This window comes from Lactuca saligna, chromosome 8, assembly GCF_052625555.1.
Source record: "Lactuca saligna cultivar CGN05327 chromosome 8, ASM5262555v1, whole genome shotgun sequence".
NCBI classification, from domain to species: domain Eukaryota; kingdom Viridiplantae; phylum Streptophyta; class Magnoliopsida; order Asterales; family Asteraceae; genus Lactuca; species Lactuca saligna.
Window position 1 is genome coordinate 249,817,294 of NC_136424.1, and position 17,966 is coordinate 249,835,259.

General features: G+C 31.0%; 1 protein-coding gene across 1 annotated transcript; it reads left to right on the forward strand.

The window, feature by feature from the left end:
• The first annotated feature begins 9,437 nt into the window (after window positions 1-9,437).
• Window positions 9,438-12,938, forward strand: LOC145013302 (Protein phosphatase 2C family protein). Its single transcript, XM_078972104.1, has 5 exons — window positions 9,438-9,870; window positions 10,041-10,211; window positions 10,891-11,061; window positions 11,164-11,343; window positions 12,419-12,938. The coding sequence occupies exons 1-5, from the start codon at window positions 9,571-9,573 to the stop codon at window positions 12,764-12,766; spliced, it is 1,170 nt and encodes a 389-aa protein (XP_078828230.1). The 5' UTR covers window positions 9,438-9,570; the 3' UTR covers window positions 12,767-12,938.
• The last annotated feature ends 5,028 nt before the right edge of the window (window positions 12,939-17,966 follow it).

Sequence of the window (17,966 nt, forward strand, 5' to 3'; positions counted from 1 at the left end):
TAACTCACGTATGAAGGAAACTAATCATCACATTAAAACTATCTTCCGAAAGAAACTCTTTGGATATTTTGGGACCACTAATAAATATATATATAAATAATGTTATCATTAATTTTATATTATTATGGAAAGTATATAAAATTGTTGATGGACTGATTTTATTAATAAATAAAGATATACACTTACCATGTTTATCTTGTGGGTTGAGTTCCCGGTTTGACTCAAGATCTCCTGAATCCCTAATATCTCTCACATTCGGTTATATCTCCATCTATATAAATATGTGATAAGAAGCAGATTTACCATATACGAAAATACATACAAGAAATTGTTTTAGGGTTTGCTGTGGGATTTAGAGAGGGTTTTTGAGATCAACTGGAAAACCAAACCCTAGTTCTTCAGATACGAGTATCATAATGAAATCAGGTATGTAATCATTCTTTCACGTTTAACGTTTTCTTTTGAAACATTCGAGATTAAAGATCTATAATTATGCTTCCGCGTTTTTTTTGTTTTGGTTATGGAAATAACCAACAATTGATATCAGAACCAACTCGAATATGTTATTACAAATTTATAAAATTGCTTTTTGAATTAAAGATACCCGTTTCTTCCATTGGCGTCGATCTTCCCTTTTATGTGCAATTTTTGTCCATGACGCCAAAGAAAAAACAAATGAGATGAAGGTTTTTTGTTGATCACTTGGAAGAAGGACATGTGTATATTTTTCTAAAAACACGTATTGTTGTTTCTTTCTTTTTTTTTACTAATGTCTGTGATGCAAATTGTATACATTTTGTTTTATATGACTTTTATCCTCTGTGAATGAATCCATTAGGTTTAATTTAAAACACATGTATTTAGTTTGAAATCTTTACACGTATTTATGATTTCAATGATATTTTTTCTTATGTCTTTTAGTTTTTAATGAGATTACATGTTTAATTTATGACGGGGTCAATTCAAATATGTATAATTTATATGGATTTTTTTGCAAATCAATATGACAAGAAAGAAATCAATAACCTTATGTTTTATTTAGGAAATGATCACATGTATATCAATTCTATTTTATTTTGGGACCTATAGATATGCATGTATTATTATTGTATTGCATTATTATAAGTTTAAGTTTTACATGTGTTATGTATAATTTGGGTGAAAGATGGCACAACTCATTTTTAAGGACTTTTAATTTTAAGTGCCAATAACTTTCTTTAGACCCTATGAGGTTAATGTTTGGATGTCGGTATTTTTTTTGGGACTATACAACTACTCACGTGAATATTTATATCACAGATGACTTCAATTTAAAACAAGAGATTATATCAAATTTTGGGTTCTAGAAAACTAATCAAATAGCATAATGGGTGTTTTAGTATCACACCTGCTTCATATTTTGGATTAGATTAATTTATAAGTTTGTGCATTTTTCAATGCTTTTGAGATTTTGTATGTGATTAAGTAATGCTAACTTTTCTGCTCCATGTTTCAAGCAATATGTTATTGCTTTGCCGTTTCGTTAATAGCATAATTATGGTTATAAATTAAGCTTTTAGACTTTATTATAGTAAAGTATTCTTGGAGTAGAATTATCCTTATGCATTATATGTTTTGGTTTTGGGCTACCCAATATATTAACAATCACGATAATTTTACCAAAATAATCTCTATTATTTTAATCAATTTGGTTGTAATTACATTAAAGATTTTATGATATTGTTTATCTAAACTGTGTTCGACCTAAAGGTAGACACATTCAATATATTTCAGGTTAATTGTCAATAAACTACAATTATGACATGTTTATTTATTTTCAAAGTAAACTAATTGACACAATATATCGCCAAAGTGGTCTCTTTTGTGAAAATTAATTACAGAGAACTTAAATTTTATGGTTTGTGTTTATTAATGCGGATATTAATCGACCCAAAGGTAGGTTAATATTTAGTCAGATAAACACATGTTTGATATTAAATATGTGACAATTTTTAGGTTACATGTCATTAACAAGTCAATCCAAAGAGTGGCTTATTAATTGATATGATATATTGTCAATTCTTATTATCAAAATTTTATAGTTAATGTGTTTATTAATGTGGGTATTAGTCGACCCAAAGGTAGACTAGTATTTGGTCTAATAAACGGTCGAATAAACACATATGTGGTGATAAACATGTGACGATTTTTTGGTTCCATGTGATTAATAAGTCAATCCAAAGAGGGGCTTGTTAATTGACATGATTTATTGTCAATGTTTATCTCTAAAAGAAGGATATCTCTTGCAAGTTAGTATTACTGTCCAAAGACTTGATATTAATGTTGTGTTGATACCTTGTAAAGATGTCATAAATTGAAATTATTGATTACGGTTTATGGATTAATGAGCATAAAAGTAGATTTGGCTATATTCTCAAAACAAAATTTTGAATTATGGTATTATATCTGTTAACATTGATCACATTTATGATTGTTATTCAATGAGATTAACTTTAAGGAATGCAATGAGGACATTATATTAGTTCTCAATTGCATGGATATTGACCATTTATTTTGGATAGAGCAACATTCTTTGAGGATGTTGAGTTTGGGGGAGAAACAAGGTTAAAACATTGGCCTTAAGGATGAATCAATCTTGATTCCTATTAATGTTTTCGGTAGTATGCAGATTATGAATCAGTGATCAACAATGTTATTCAATCTCCTATTCATAATACACAAACTCAACAACCTCAACTTTGGATATCCTATACGTGGTACCACCTTTTTCATCAATTTATTATCTCTTTTGGTTTTGAGGTAAATACAATAGATGATTTTGTGTATCACAAATTAAGTGGGAGTAAATTTATATTTCTGGTCTTGGGTAGATATCTACGCAACTCAAGTTTGGATCATAAGAAAGCAACCAAATGGATTTTGATATATCTATATATAACAAAAGGCCATATGCTCAACTATAGGAAATTCAGATGTTTTGGAGATCAATTTTATTAAGACTATGATTTATTAGATGCCAAAATGGTTACTGATCCATATCATGATACTTTTACATTTTAGCATGATGAGCAATTTCATGGAATAGACTTTGGTAGCTTCTTCCATAATGGCAGCATAATTTGTAGCATGGAATATGGTTGCGGAAATTTGTCATGAGGCTATACATTATTGGTATTGAAAGACCACTAAAGTTGTGATAATAAGTCAGCCAGGTTATATTCCAATAACAGAAGTTCTATTAAGTCAAAGCATATTGACATCAAGTTTCCTTCTGTTAATACAATAGTGCAAAATGGAAATATATATAGCACATATGAACAAACTCCATAAAAGCAGATCCGCTCATAAAGGGATTACCTCCCTAGGTCTTTCATGAGTATACTACACATATTGGTGTGATATTTGGTTTTAGTGGGAGTTTTATGGTGCTTTATGTTTTGTTTAACAACAATTATGTTTTTCTGTACATAATTAAGAATTCAGTTAACTCCATTATTAGTTGCACTTATTTGAAGTTTGATTTCACTTCAATCTAAAGAGGAACTCATTGGAAATCTATTAAAATTTTAAAACCACACATCATGTTTAATCTATGTCGTTAGTTATATATGTATATGTGACCATTGATAGATTTAGTTACGTAAATTGTAACGAAGACCGCTTTGATCCTAAACATGTATGATTAGTGGACGAGATTGGTTAAGGGTACCAATACTATGATAACATTCATTAAAGCGCTTATACAGTTATATATACGTTTATGCATTCGTGGTCCAATGGGAGATTGTTGGATATTTTGGGACCACTAATAAATATATATAAATAATGTTATCATTAATTTTATATTATTATGGAAATTATATAAAATTGTTGATGGACCGATTTTATTAATAAATAAAGATATACACTTACCATATTTATCTTGTGGGTTGAGTTCCCGGTTTGACTCAAGATCTCCTGGATCCCTAATATCTCTCACATTCGGTTATATCTCCATCTATATAAATACGTGATAAGAAGCAGATTTACCATATATGAAAATACATACAAGAAATTGTTTTAGGGTTTGCTGTGGGATTTAGCGAGGGTTTTTGAGATCAACTGGAAAACCAAACCCTAGTTCTTCAGATCCGAATATCATAATGAAATCAGGTATGTAATCATTCTTTCACATTTAAAGTTTTCTTTTGACAGATTCAAGATTAAAGATCTATAATTATGCTTCCACGTTTTATGTTTTGGTTATGAAAATAACCAACATATTCGTCTTCATTGCTCATTTGCGAGTACTAAATTTTGAAGGGGGCCTTAATTTTTTTTACTTTTGTTGCGGGTCTCAAATCGACTTGGACGCCCTATTAAGGGCACCCAACTAATCATGGCACGACAAATTATAACAATTTATCAACCCAAAAATAGGATCAAATTTGACATTGAATAACCAACTAAACACATCAACTAATCACCAGTTTTCTAGAAATTTTCTAGGAAATTGTCGATGGAAAAGACAGTGTTTTTTTATAGTATACTTTGTTATGTATTGATATTTTAATGTCGCTATTAGTATCCGATGACACGAACATATACATAATGCAGCTAGATTCCAACATGTAAAAGATAATCTGTTCCAATATTTTGCTTGCTTGTGTCCGTTGACCAAAAAAAGGGAAGAGACAATATTAGGGTATTAGTTACCACTTACAAATGTCAAGATGCCATTATTTAAAATTTTTATACTTCAAATTATGTATTTTCTAAAACTTTTCCATAGCAAATCTTTTTAATAACAAGATCCATTTAGCTAATTAGTTACAATTAATTAATTGACTGTTAAATAAAATTATTTTATATCGTTAATAAACAAACTCTTTTTTTATTATTACTAATAAATAATATTTATTTATTTTAGTGTATTATCATATAACTTCATATGGAGTGATGATTTACCACGTGTTTTCGAGCTTTATAAAATTGAATCAAACAAAAAATGCATGGCCTTTGACAGGTTTACCGGAGAGGGAAGGGACTTATTGGAATTGAATATGCCGAAGACAACCTAGAAGAGGTCGTGAAGTTGCTGCTATGGTGAAGATTTCGACTGTTTTGTATGATGTGAGGTTGTCTACAACTACTGATACACGGAAATGGAGATGGGAGTAGGGATGTCAACGGGACCAATCGGGAGCGTAAATAGTTGTCCTCGCCCCGGCCCAAGGTCCCCCGTTTGCATAGCCCCCAGTCCGGCTTCCGGTTACCTCCATCGCCCCCGATAGGGATGAAGCTTATGTAGGGCCAGGAGGGGTTCTTCCCCCTCCCCCTCCTCCCGTTTTTTTTTCAAAACAAACCCGTAACTATTAGCATTTTTACATATTAAGCCTAAAACTATAAATTTTGACTTTAGGCCCCCCCCCCCCCCCCCCCCCAAATCAATACTTCAAGCTCCGTCACTGGCCCCCGGCCCCGCTCCCGTTCCCCCAGTTTATAGGCTTAAAATTCAATTTTTTTGCTAAAAAACTGCATTGTTTTAGGTTAAAAATATTATTTTAATAACTTCAAAAGCTTAAAGTATAATGTTTTAGAAACTAAAAAAAATTAAAAATCCAACATTACGAATCCAACATTACAAATCGACAATTCCAACAATCTTAAAAATATAAAATACGTCAAATCCAACATTACAAATATAAAATACTTACATGTCCAAAACTATATGATCAATTCACTACATCTTCAATATCCATTAATTGGAAACGGGAAAGTGAAACCTAACCTAAACCTAAAATTAGAAAATCTATTTTGTATATGTATTTTATATTAAATATATATTTTTTACATAAATATACAACCGAGACCCCGCAGGAGTACGAGACGGAAATACCGACTCCCAACATCGGTCCTGAAAATAAACGTGGTTTAATTCTGCCCACGCTCCCGATTTTTTAAAAAATTTAATCTCGTACAGTGGGGTCCCACGGGAGTTTTTGACATCCCTAGAGGGGAGGTATCGGTTTATTTTAGGAACAATCTTTCAGTTGTTTTTTGGCTAATAAAGTGCTGAATAATACTAATTTGAAGATCTTCAAATGGATTAGTTGGGAGCCCTTGAAAACAAATTGTTTTGTTTGAAGTATGTTTTTAAACCGAGTTCTAGTGGCAAGTAATCTCTCGGGCATTACTATATCTTCATCTCTATCCCTTTTTATAATTTGGTGGAGGAAGAAGTTGATCACGTTTTTTTTTTTCAATTGCCATTTTGCTAGTTGCATTTAAAGATGGTTTGGTTCTTGGACTAGTTTTCTTTTGTTGCATGTGGTCAATAGATATGAGGTCATAAATGTTTTAGGTGATTCGATGCATGGGAGGAAGAGACGTAAACTACGTTTAGGTGTTGTTTGTTTTTCTGAAATCAAAATGTCTGCAGTTTGCGGATCACATCTACAAGCATCTGCGGCAGAAGAGGTTGACCAACTGTTTGTAGTCTGCAATAAGAAGATTGTTTGTCTTTAACGTCTGCAGTTGCTGAAATAAAATGATTTTCAAATTTAATTTTATGTCATAAACATTAAAAATGCATTTTTAGCAAATAAATAAACTGCACAATGGCCTATTTTTTTTAGATTAAAATGAGGTGAAGACCTTTGAAGACAGTGGTCAATGTCTGCGCCAAAAAGACCTTGTGCAGACGGTATTTGATCTGTGCGCTTCCAAAAACAAACACTATGCGATGACATATATCTGAGCGTTATCTGTGCGGCACCAGATAAAAGTAGTTGTGCATATCTACACAAAAAAAAAAAAAAAAAAAAAAAAAAAAAAAAAAAAAAAACAATCACTTAGGTAGTGTTTGTTTTTTGTCTGCAGATCTGCACGGCCTCTTCTGTCTGCGTCGCGCAGACCACACGCAGACATTAGCCTTCGCAGACTGTTTGTTTTTTTAAAGACTGCAGACCTAAAAATGTCTGCACGCCCTCTTCTTGGCGCATATGTGGATCAAAGTTTTCTAACATCTTCAGACATCTTCTACCCTAAAAAACATATATATCTTAATTTTTTTCAAGTTTTTTTTAATTTATATTTTTTTTAACTTTATTAATGATAAACAATTTAAAAAAAATTAAAAAACTTAAAAAAAAACGTTTGACAATAGAAACATGATATTTTTGATAAATTTAAAATAAATATTTATTACAATAATAGTCGTTGAAGTTGTTTATATAAATATTTAAAAAAAAATCATAATATACTCTTATATTTTTTTGCCAAATTTTGTAAAATATTATTTAATACAGTATCGTCAATTTCTCGAGAAAATATTTATGGTACGTTTTTAATGGATTTAATTGAAAAATCGAAGTTTATTTCCATCAATTTATGTATCACATTCTTTGATCACTAATTATAATGTTTAGTTATAATTTTGCAACCAAAGTTATTGGTTTTTATCAAATATATACATTAATTCATATCATTTTTATTTTTATTTTCTATACAATAATAAATAAAAGTTGATATAGATTCGTTAATTATTTATAACAAAGTCAAAAAAATATTAAAAAATCACTTTGAAGTTTAAAAAAATCAGTTTATTTTAGTAGTCTGGAGATGTTAAAAAAACAAACAGTTTTTTTTTCCGGACTGCAGACGTTTGGTTCACCTCTTCTATTGTAAAGGTCTACAAATATGATCCGCAGACTGCAAATATTTTGCCTCAGAAAAAACAAACAACACCTTAGCCTTGGTTTACTGTGTTATTTGGTGTATTTGGAAAAGCTCAAAACTTATTGGTGTTCAATAAAAATAAATGCTCTTCCTTAAAAACGACGGATGACATTCAATTTGTGACGAATTAAGTTTCGTTCCAATTATACTTTTTTATGTTGGTTTAAGTTGTATATTTCTCCCTTAAATGCTTCTAATTTGGAATTTTCACTAGCTTCTTGCTAATCTTTAATGCATTCACCCTTCAAAAAAAAAAAAAAAAAAAAAAAAAAAAAAAAAAACTGTTTGTATCATACATATTTTATCCAACAATAAATTACCTATGATTATATTATAACATTTTCTTTTTTCTTTATTATATCCTTAATTCCTTATATGTTCAAATTATTTTTTAACAGCATGATTATGATTAAATTATCAATAACATGATAAATAATTGTTTGCCATGTAACTAAAAATTCATAAACAATAACAACTTTCTATATAATTTGCCTATGCGGTAGATGAGTAGTTCACTCCAAAACAAGCAGCTTTAGACTTTTTAAACCTGGTCAATGGTTTAGACTTTCTTTTTTTAAATTCAAACGGCTCGGCCGATCTTTGACCATACTTACACCTCTGACCGGCTCCACTCTTAAATTCCCCTGTACCACAAGGACTTGGTAAATGACAAAATTGTCCTTATTTTATCCTTTATATTGCGCTTTTGACATTTCCCATTCATCAACCAATGACCCTATTTTCATAATTGAACAATAAACATTACTTTCATTTTCTTGTCATAATTGGCTAGAGTACAAAGTCTTTATCCTACTATTCAAAGCATTGATTCACCTAGGTTAAAGAGAGGATGGGCTGGGGCACCACCAGCCAATTTTGAAAATTTGAACTTGATTTTATTTTCTAAATATATAATAAAAAAAATATATATTCAAATAATTTTGCCATTATAAAAAAAAAATAAGACAATAGTTAGTACCCATTTGTTGCACTTAATCTATTAAAAAAATCATAAATTATGCCATTACAGTTTCACATAGCAAAAAACAAGATTTTCTATCCGTCCGAAAATTATTATTCACAGACAAAAAACACACTGATTAAGAAAAACATTAATTATCAGTAATTTTATTAAATAAAATCAAAGTCTTACTCTTTTATTGCATTTAATTTCATGATAGTTTAAGTAATTATGAATGTTATATTAGTAAAAGGGATATGTATTTTAAGAAGTAAACTATTAATATGTGATGGAATGAATATCATTTTTAACATTCCCCTAAACCACTTAACTTAAGAATTATATATATATATATATATATATATATATATATATATATATATATATATATATATATATATATATATATATGTTTTTTACTTAGAATTTACATGTATTTGACTTTTTTATGGACCGTGATTTAAATGTTTGTCATTTTCACAAGTATTATACGTAAAACGGTGAAATCAAATAAGCAAAAATAATCCTTGAAAGTCATCAAGACAACTACACAAACCATATGTTTGGCAAATACCATTTTTTGTCTTATTTTATACTATTTAGAATATATAAACTATAAAACAAAAAACGAAGACGATACCAAAATTGTCAAAAATGTAATATTATAAATTAATAAAATATAAGGGGCCTTATGGTCATTTCAATATAAATAAAACAACAAAAGCTTAAAGTCGTATTTACTAGGGTAGGTGGTATCCACCTTGAAGTAGCCGTTAGGCCCGTTACAACTCATCCTTCTCTTCTCTGCTTTAACCTCCCACTCCCGCCCTCGGAGTTAACATGTTTATCGTCGGAGATTCTACCTCCGACCACCAGTGAGCAAATCAACGATGCCTCCGAGCATTGTAAGGTTGTGCAATATGAACGACGGACATGTCAACGTCAAGTCGCTGGAGCCTTTTTCCGTCTTGACTTCTCTGAAAAAGCGAAAACGTCCGCCGATGATTGAGATCCCTAATGTACTTCAGGTGATTGAATCCGCTGCTGAAAAATTCAGACCGAAGAGTTGTGAATCCAGATCTGACGTGTTTTCGTCTAGTGGATTCGGTGTTGGTGTTTGCTCCGTCAAAGGCAGGAAATTATGTATGGAAGATACTCATACGGTTGTTTCTTCTTCGAACACTGACAAGGTACATCGAAATTCCTAACGATTTTAGAGTTTTGTTGGTGAAATTATTCATGTAAATTAGTTCGTGTGTATTGATTTGCTGCTGAGATTTTTATGTACCTAAAAGAGTAGTTAGAGAATCGAGATCGATTTTTGATGTTCGATTAATTGTTTTTGTCGTTGTGAAACTAGGGTTTCTTCGGGGTTTATGATGGACATGGAGGCAGGAAGGCTGCGGATTTTGTAGCGCAGAACCTACACTCGAATATATTCGATATGTTAGAAAAATCCTCGGGGAATACAACAACAGAAGAAGTTGTTAAAGCTGCATTCATGAAAACAGATGATGAATTCCTGAAACAGGTTCGTGTTTTCATTTTGTATTGATGAACCTTGGATTAATCGTGTTTTGAGTTATGAACAGTAGTACGCGAACAAACCATAGATATTTCAAAATGCCTGAAAAACACTGCACTCGTAGGATGATTACTTGTTCTCAAATCAAACATCCTCGTTTCAAAAGTTAACAAGTCTCCATTTTCCGAGGTGGAATGGTGAATTCTATTCCAGTTCACATTACATCAATGGTGTTCTTCAACCATCGAACTTATCTTTCTTCACAAACTAACCATTTTAATGAAAATGCCAAAATCACACTCTAGTCCATGACTTTCGATAGCTTTCTTGCCCACGTGTCACAAGAATTCTACTACAAAGTGGCGTGCACAAACATGGCATTGTTTATCGTGACAAGAATGTCAAACATTTGCTTAACAACAATTTGACTAATTCTTATATATTCTACTATTCAACAAGTTTCTTAAGAGTTGTTTACATACATGTTTACTCATTCAACTATTCAAGATCTAGACTTAGTCATATCATGCTAACGACATAGTCCCATTCCCATACCCAATGGTAAATTTAACAATTCCCGCTATAATTGACCTCTTCTTTAAAAGAATAAAATTCCTAACAAAAATATCAAATACTAAACTGTATTTTATAACTATAAACATTTTTTTTCCCATTTTTTATGTAGGGATTAGAGAGTGGCTCTTGCTGTGTAACAGCCTTTATTGAAGGAAAAGAGCTTGTGGTTTCAAACTTAGGTGATTGTCGAGCTGTTCTTTCAAGAAAAGGAAAGGCTGAAGCTTTAACTAAAGATCATAGAGCATCACATGAGGATGAACGAAAAAGAATACAAGATAAGGTACACAATTGAATTAATTAGTATTTTTATTAAATAACAAAAAGATAATGTAATTGAGAGTTCAATTAAAATTGAAAGTATGTTGCTATTTTTTTGATTTAGGGTGGATATGTGGAGCTTCATCGTGGGACTTGGAGGGTTCATGGTGTACTTGCAGTGTCAAGGAGCATAGGTGATGCTCATTTGAAAGATTGGGTATTGGGTGAACCTGAAACGACGATTTTACCCCTAACGGATGATTTGGAGTATCTAATCTTGGCTTCTGATGGACTCTGGGATGAGGTATACAACACATTTTACTTATATTATTTTATAAATTTTAGACAAAATTACACAAATGGTTATTGTGGTTGGCAAAAAAATTACCACTACAAAGCACTCATAAAGAAAAATAAGGGCAAAATGGTCATTTTATCAACACTTAACGCCTCTTTTGTAACGGAGTTACTCATGAGGACCTCAGGGATTGCTCATGTTCAAAATTCTTCATAAGGACTTGTTGTGTTATTCTTTGCAAACCACAAGGACCATTTATGTAATTTTGTATATAGATATCTCCTAACTTATTATGTATTTATTTAAAGGGAAAATGTTAGAATAATTGACTGTAATATTAGTAAAAGCCACCATTAATGAAAGTCTTTTGTTTTTTCTTTTTCTTTTATGAAAAGCAATTTGAGATTTTCAAAAAAGCTGAATTAGAATCTTTTACCTTCAAATGCAAAACATGAACACAATCTTGGATTTGCTAACTTTCTATAAAAAGGAGTTTTTGCAGCATTTACCATTTATTTAATTTATATCTTTAATATTAAATCATTAGAATCACACTATTAAAAATTAAGTTACAGTAATTAAGATTTAAATTAAATAAAAACTATAGTAATTAAAAAATAAAATAAGATCTTTTTTATAAAGGAGCACATTTGTGTTCATTATTTTATATAAAATCACAAAACAATGTACTTTCTTTATAAAAGATATACATTTGTGTTCATTATTTTATATAAAATCACAAAACAATATACTTTCGTTTATAAAAGATATACTTAATATCTATGAATGAAAGTCTATGGTGGTGTATTTTATTAAAAATAAAACATAATATTTTTTTATATATTGATAAATATAAGTAAATGTCATAAATGTTATTATTATTTTCTTCACAAATAACTTATCTTACCTAAAACATTAAAAAAAAAAAAAAACGTTACAGTGCCTCAAATAAAGACAAAAGGTACAAAAGAGTTTGCTAGAACCAAAAATGTAAATTTTATAAAAGAAGGGGTGTAAATTGTAATTGTTAGGTAATTTAAAGTGCTTGAGTGAACCGTTTGAAAATAATTTGGGTTTTCAGGTCGGAAACCAAGAAGCTGTTGATATGGTGACACGTTGCATGAGGAATGTTTCATCAAAACCCAAGAAAGTTTATCGAGTGAAGCAAATAAAACAGAGAATTAATAATAATATTATTAATAATAAATGGAAAGAAACTGAAAATGAAAATGAAAATGAAAATGAAAACGAAAATGAGGAACCCAGTTTGAAGGTTAGACGTATATCACATGTTGACCAAGTCAACGGCATGATGCCATTGCCATGTGGCCTTGTAGATTCCTGCAAGGAGCTTTTGAACCTTGCTGTAAGTAGAGGTAGTTTAGATGATATAACAGTTATGATACTTGACCTCAAAGCTTTCAACTAACTATGTAGTTATAGTATGTACATTGTGCATTAAGAGATGTACCTTGTCGTTAGTTAGATTTCGCATTTTTTCCTCTCTATTCGTTACCCGTATATTTATAAATTGTATTAGGATTTCAATATTTTGTTGCATATGTTTGTCAAATGTATCAAAAACAACCATTTATTGTGAATCTCAATGTTAAAGAAAAAGATGTTATTTATTGTTGCCTAATAATTCCAATCTAAAACGACTTTGGAGCCATTGGGCTAAAATCTAGAACAATTTGATGATATATTTGATGATCTATATAATTATATATGATGCTCTTCGTAAACAAAGAAGAGTTGAAGATACAGTTGGGATTGAAATGTATTTAAGAGGGTTTTGACATTAAAGTCGTGAAAACTACAAAACATATACAGTTTTGAGGCTAAATGTCGTGAAAAGAGTGTTCTTGGAGAATTAGGGATATATGACCTAAAGATGCTAATTTATTCCAAAGTTCAAATATTAGAGTATAAATGCACATGTATGTATACAAACCCAAACACATTCCAACCATCGCCAAGCAAGGAAAAAAATATTGGCACGTTTTTTGAAGGACGTAATAGTTGGTAATAATAAGAGGGTGTATTGTAGGAAACATATGTTAGCGATTGGTGTATAATCATCATAAGCATTATTGTATAATCATCATAAGCATTAAGACATTAGAATTCTAAGATCGAACCAAAAACCATGGATCTATTTATAACAACATAAACCAATAATAATTCAACAAGGAAAGTAGAATTGTACAAAGCCTTGACAACAAATTATCGGGGCAAATAACCATAAATAGTTGCTCCATACTTGTCATCAAGCATTAACAAAATGTCTACTTAAATCATATACGTAAATAAAAATAAATAACAGTAGAAAATACATATAAAATATTAGTTATAGATACAAAATTGCAGACTTAAATTATGTCTTACAAACGACGTGATTTACCAAAGCTTGTAAAAGCGTAAAGTTTAACATTACCGACAAAGTCACGCCTTATGTTATTTAGAAATTTGCTCCATGCATAAAAAATAACAATTGATAAACAACGAGCTAAATCCAACCTTTCTTCCTACTTTTTTGAAGTCGACACCTATATATATATATATATATATATATATATATATATATATATATATATATATATATATATATATATATATATATATATTCAAAAGAAAGATTAGATATCTCAAAGTACTTTGATGTATTTTTAATAGTTTTTTTGGTAACTATGGTTTTTTTTAGGTTTATGCATTTTCTATATAAGTCAAAGTTGCGAATAATTTTTCTGAAATTAATTTCTAAAAACGATTAATTATTTGGGTCAATAATTTACTACAGTAAATAAATAGTGTGTTTGTTGAAAACTCGATTCAAAGTAGTCTTAAAGACTCTTGTACTCAACCCACATGGATATATATATATATATATATATATATATATATATATATATATATATATATATATATATATATATATATGGTTTAACAATAATTAAATATATGAATCGATTCATTTAATTCAGATTCATCCACAATAGCACAAAGATATAAAATACTTTAAATAGTAACCAAATTATAAGCCAACGAATAGTTTGTTTTAACAATTAGTTTTTTTTCCGGCGGACAATGATTAGTTTCAATTCAACAATTAGTTTGGTTTAGAAAACATATCATATTATAAATACGTTATCAGAAATTAGAGTTTACAGATTAATGTTTAGTGTCGAAGGGGAGGGGGTCGCTATGATATAGTTTTATTTTTAAAATATAATATGTTGTTTTTGGTTAAAACTAAAAATATGTGTTACTTCTGTTAACATAAATAATTACATTGGTGTTATGGGTTACAAATAAACATATGTTACTATTTGTTAAAATGACGCAAAAATATGATTATGTTTTAGGTTAAATGTGATAATTTTTTTTTGAGTTTAAAAAAGTATCTTTTATATATATATATATATATATATATATATATATATATATATATATATATATATATATATATATATATATATATATATATTGTATAAAAACAGCCTTTATTGAAGGAAAGGAGCATAGGTGATGCTCATATGAAAGAACGGGTATTGGGTGAACCTGAACCGATGATTTTACCCTGGACGAATGAGTTGGAGTATCTAATCTTGGCTTATGATGAAATCTGAGATAAGGTATTACTTATATTTTGTAGACAAAATTACACAAATACTTATTGTTGTTGGCAAAAAAAAATAACACTACAATGTCCTTATTAAGAAAAATAAGGGCAAAACTATAACATCTTAATTTCTAGGTATTTTCAAATTTGACTCGTGATTTGAGTTTAGTTTGCAAATTTAGTCCCAAATGGCATTTTTGTAATTTTTAGGCAAGGCTCGCATACATTGATCATACGTTTCGTATATTGGGCATATGTTTCGTACGCTGGGCGTGTGTGGCCAGGGTGCAAACCCTAAATTTTAGGGTTTGGACCATATTTAAGCATTATTATAGCTTTATACCCTTCCTTATCTTCAGCCTCCATCCCTCTCTCGAAACCCTAAAGTGTGTGAGTGTGTTTTGAAGCTTGGAGATCCATTTTAGTGCTCTTGGTGGTGAAGGAGGAACCTAGAATTTGTGGTGTTTCACTCAAGGCTTTGGATCTAGCAACTACACTCTCTTGTGTATCTTCTGGAGGTTTAAAGCTCCAAACTTGATGAATATTTCATTAAGATGTAGTTTAGCTTAAAGTTGGCACCTTTTTGTCCTAATTCTTGATCATCATGAGCATGGCATACTCCATGATCTTTGATTTGTTGTTTCAGATGTTTTAGGGTGTGTTAAGTCATTAAAATGTGATCTTGGACATTAGCTTCTTTCCATGCATGATCTAGGTTGTCTTAATGGGTCAAGAAGCTAGGATTTTTGATGTTAATGTCTTAATGGCCATGCAAAACTATAAACTTGTCAACTTCATGGTTAAGAACACCTTTTAAGTATAGATCTAGATGTTGGATGTAAGTGCTTAAGTATTAAGCACTTAATGGGCTGAGTGGGTGGCAGATGCGTACGCTGCACGTACGTGGTCAACCCTTCGTCGTTTGGTCAAGCATGCAGTATGCCCCGCGTACGTGTTAAGTACACCTAGCATACTCACCCAGTTAACCCGGTTGACTCGGATGACTTTGACTTAGATTTGGACCAAAGTTGACCTAGTGGTATTTTAGGTATTTTGATCTGTATTTTGAGTTTACTGATAGAGTTGATTTCGAAGCAGCGTATTGTTTTAGTTTCTCATCTGGATGTAAGGTGAGTTTTCTCACTATATCTACGGGTCAAAAGCACCAATGCCCACCCATTATAATGTTATGTAGAATGATAGTTGTTTTGTGACTTATACGTGTTTGCATGTTTGGGTTGAAATACACCTCGGGCCCACTATGACATGTTTAGGTTGAAATACACCACAAGGCAGGGCCCACTATGGTATATCAAGTTGAAATATACCCCAGGGCAGGACCCATTATGGCATGTTCAAGTTGAAATATACCCTAGGGTGGGGCTTACTATGGCATGTTCGGGTTGAAATATACCCCATGGTGGGCCCCATATTTGTTTATTAGGTTGATATATACCCCATATTTGTTTATTAGGTTGATACGTGCAAACATGGAGGAAATTGATGTTCATTCCAGATACAATATGTTTTAAAACCAAGATTTTTGAATTTGTAATCTTTCCATTCTTTTCACATAAAAGGTTAATGTCAACATTCTCATTTCAAAACAGATGGGCATCCGACTGTATTTTCCATAAGGTTAAACCATGATGGAAAATTTATTGATTTTACAGGAAGAAAGTATACCAGGGGAAAATTACATTATGTTGACTTACTTGATATTGACGCATTTTCGGTGCTTGGCATTGACGATATAATGGAAAAACAAGGGTATGTTGAACCTCACCTTGTATCGGAGAAGATGTACTATCATTTTCAAAGACCTTTATGTGATTTGGATTTTGGTCTTTTTGCTTTGGGTTCTAATGATGATGTTCGCCATTTGGCTCGATATGTTAGTCAACATAAGCAGATAGATGTGTACAGGAAGCATGGAGAAACCAAACTGCATACATACTCAATGTCCCCCAATCCATGTAAGGTGTGTATAATTGAAATTGATCAATATACTAATTGATCTAAACGATTGTTTTTGAATTGGCATGATACTACTGAACCTTAAATTGAAACCCAAGTTGAACCTCAAATTGAACCACAAGTTGTACTTGGGCAAGACAGTGTCACAAACCAAACCAATGCATTCGATCAAGACAATTTTATAGCTAATGTGGACATGAAAAGTGAACATGACCGTTTTGGAGCCAATACGGACATGGAAAGTGAACATGATATCAGCGGTGATGATGTGGATTATATTGTGGACAAATATAATATGATACATGATGTAGATGTTGATATCCATGATTTCCACATGAACATTGACCACAATGTTGAATGGGCTGGAGGTGCAGCTACAACAACCACCCCGGAAGCCTTACAAGAAGATGAAGAACTTTAAGTGCTTGATAATGATGTATTCTTGACTTATTCTTCATCAGATGAAGGAAATAAGGGTCAACATAGGAAAACTATCAAAGTTGTACGAATGGCACATGCTAATGAGAATGCCTATGTTAGTGACCCAATATATATATATATATATATATATATATATATATATATATATATATATCAGACTTTCAATACTTCAAAAGATTTCAAGGACTTGGTGAAACTACATGTAATAGAGATGAGAAGGGAATTGGAGTTGGATAAAAATAACAAAAATAGGGTGAGGATTATGTCTAGGGGAACCATATCAACTCTAAGTGGTATGGGAGTTAGTGGGGCCAGTTAAGAAATAGTCAATGAAGAGAATAAACACCCATGGACTGTTTAGATTAGCAAATAGAAACGTGACATTAAGTGGAGTGTTCAAAAATACATAAAGGAACTACGGTGTCTTCAAACAAGGGCATTCAAACAATGTGAATACCAGTTTCTAGCAATTGATATTCTACAATATGTCGAAACAAACCCCCATGTTCATGTTAGGGCTTTAAGGGAACAACTCCAACGTAAGTATAGGGTTGAAATATCTAAGATGAAAGCATTTAGGGAGCAAGAA

Excerpts from the sequence above, each read along its gene's own strand:
- LOC145013302 (XM_078972104.1), top strand. The coding sequence starts at position 9,571 with ATGCCTCCGAGCATTGTAAGGTTGTGCAATATGAACGACGGACATGTC. Across the intron at positions 9,871-10,040 it reads CTTCTTCGAACACTGACAAG|GGTTTCTTCGGGGTTTATGA; the intron begins GTACATCGAAAT and ends TTGTGAAACTAG. Across the intron at positions 11,344-12,418 it reads CTGATGGACTCTGGGATGAG|GTCGGAAACCAAGAAGCTGT; the intron begins GTATACAACACA and ends TTGGGTTTTCAG.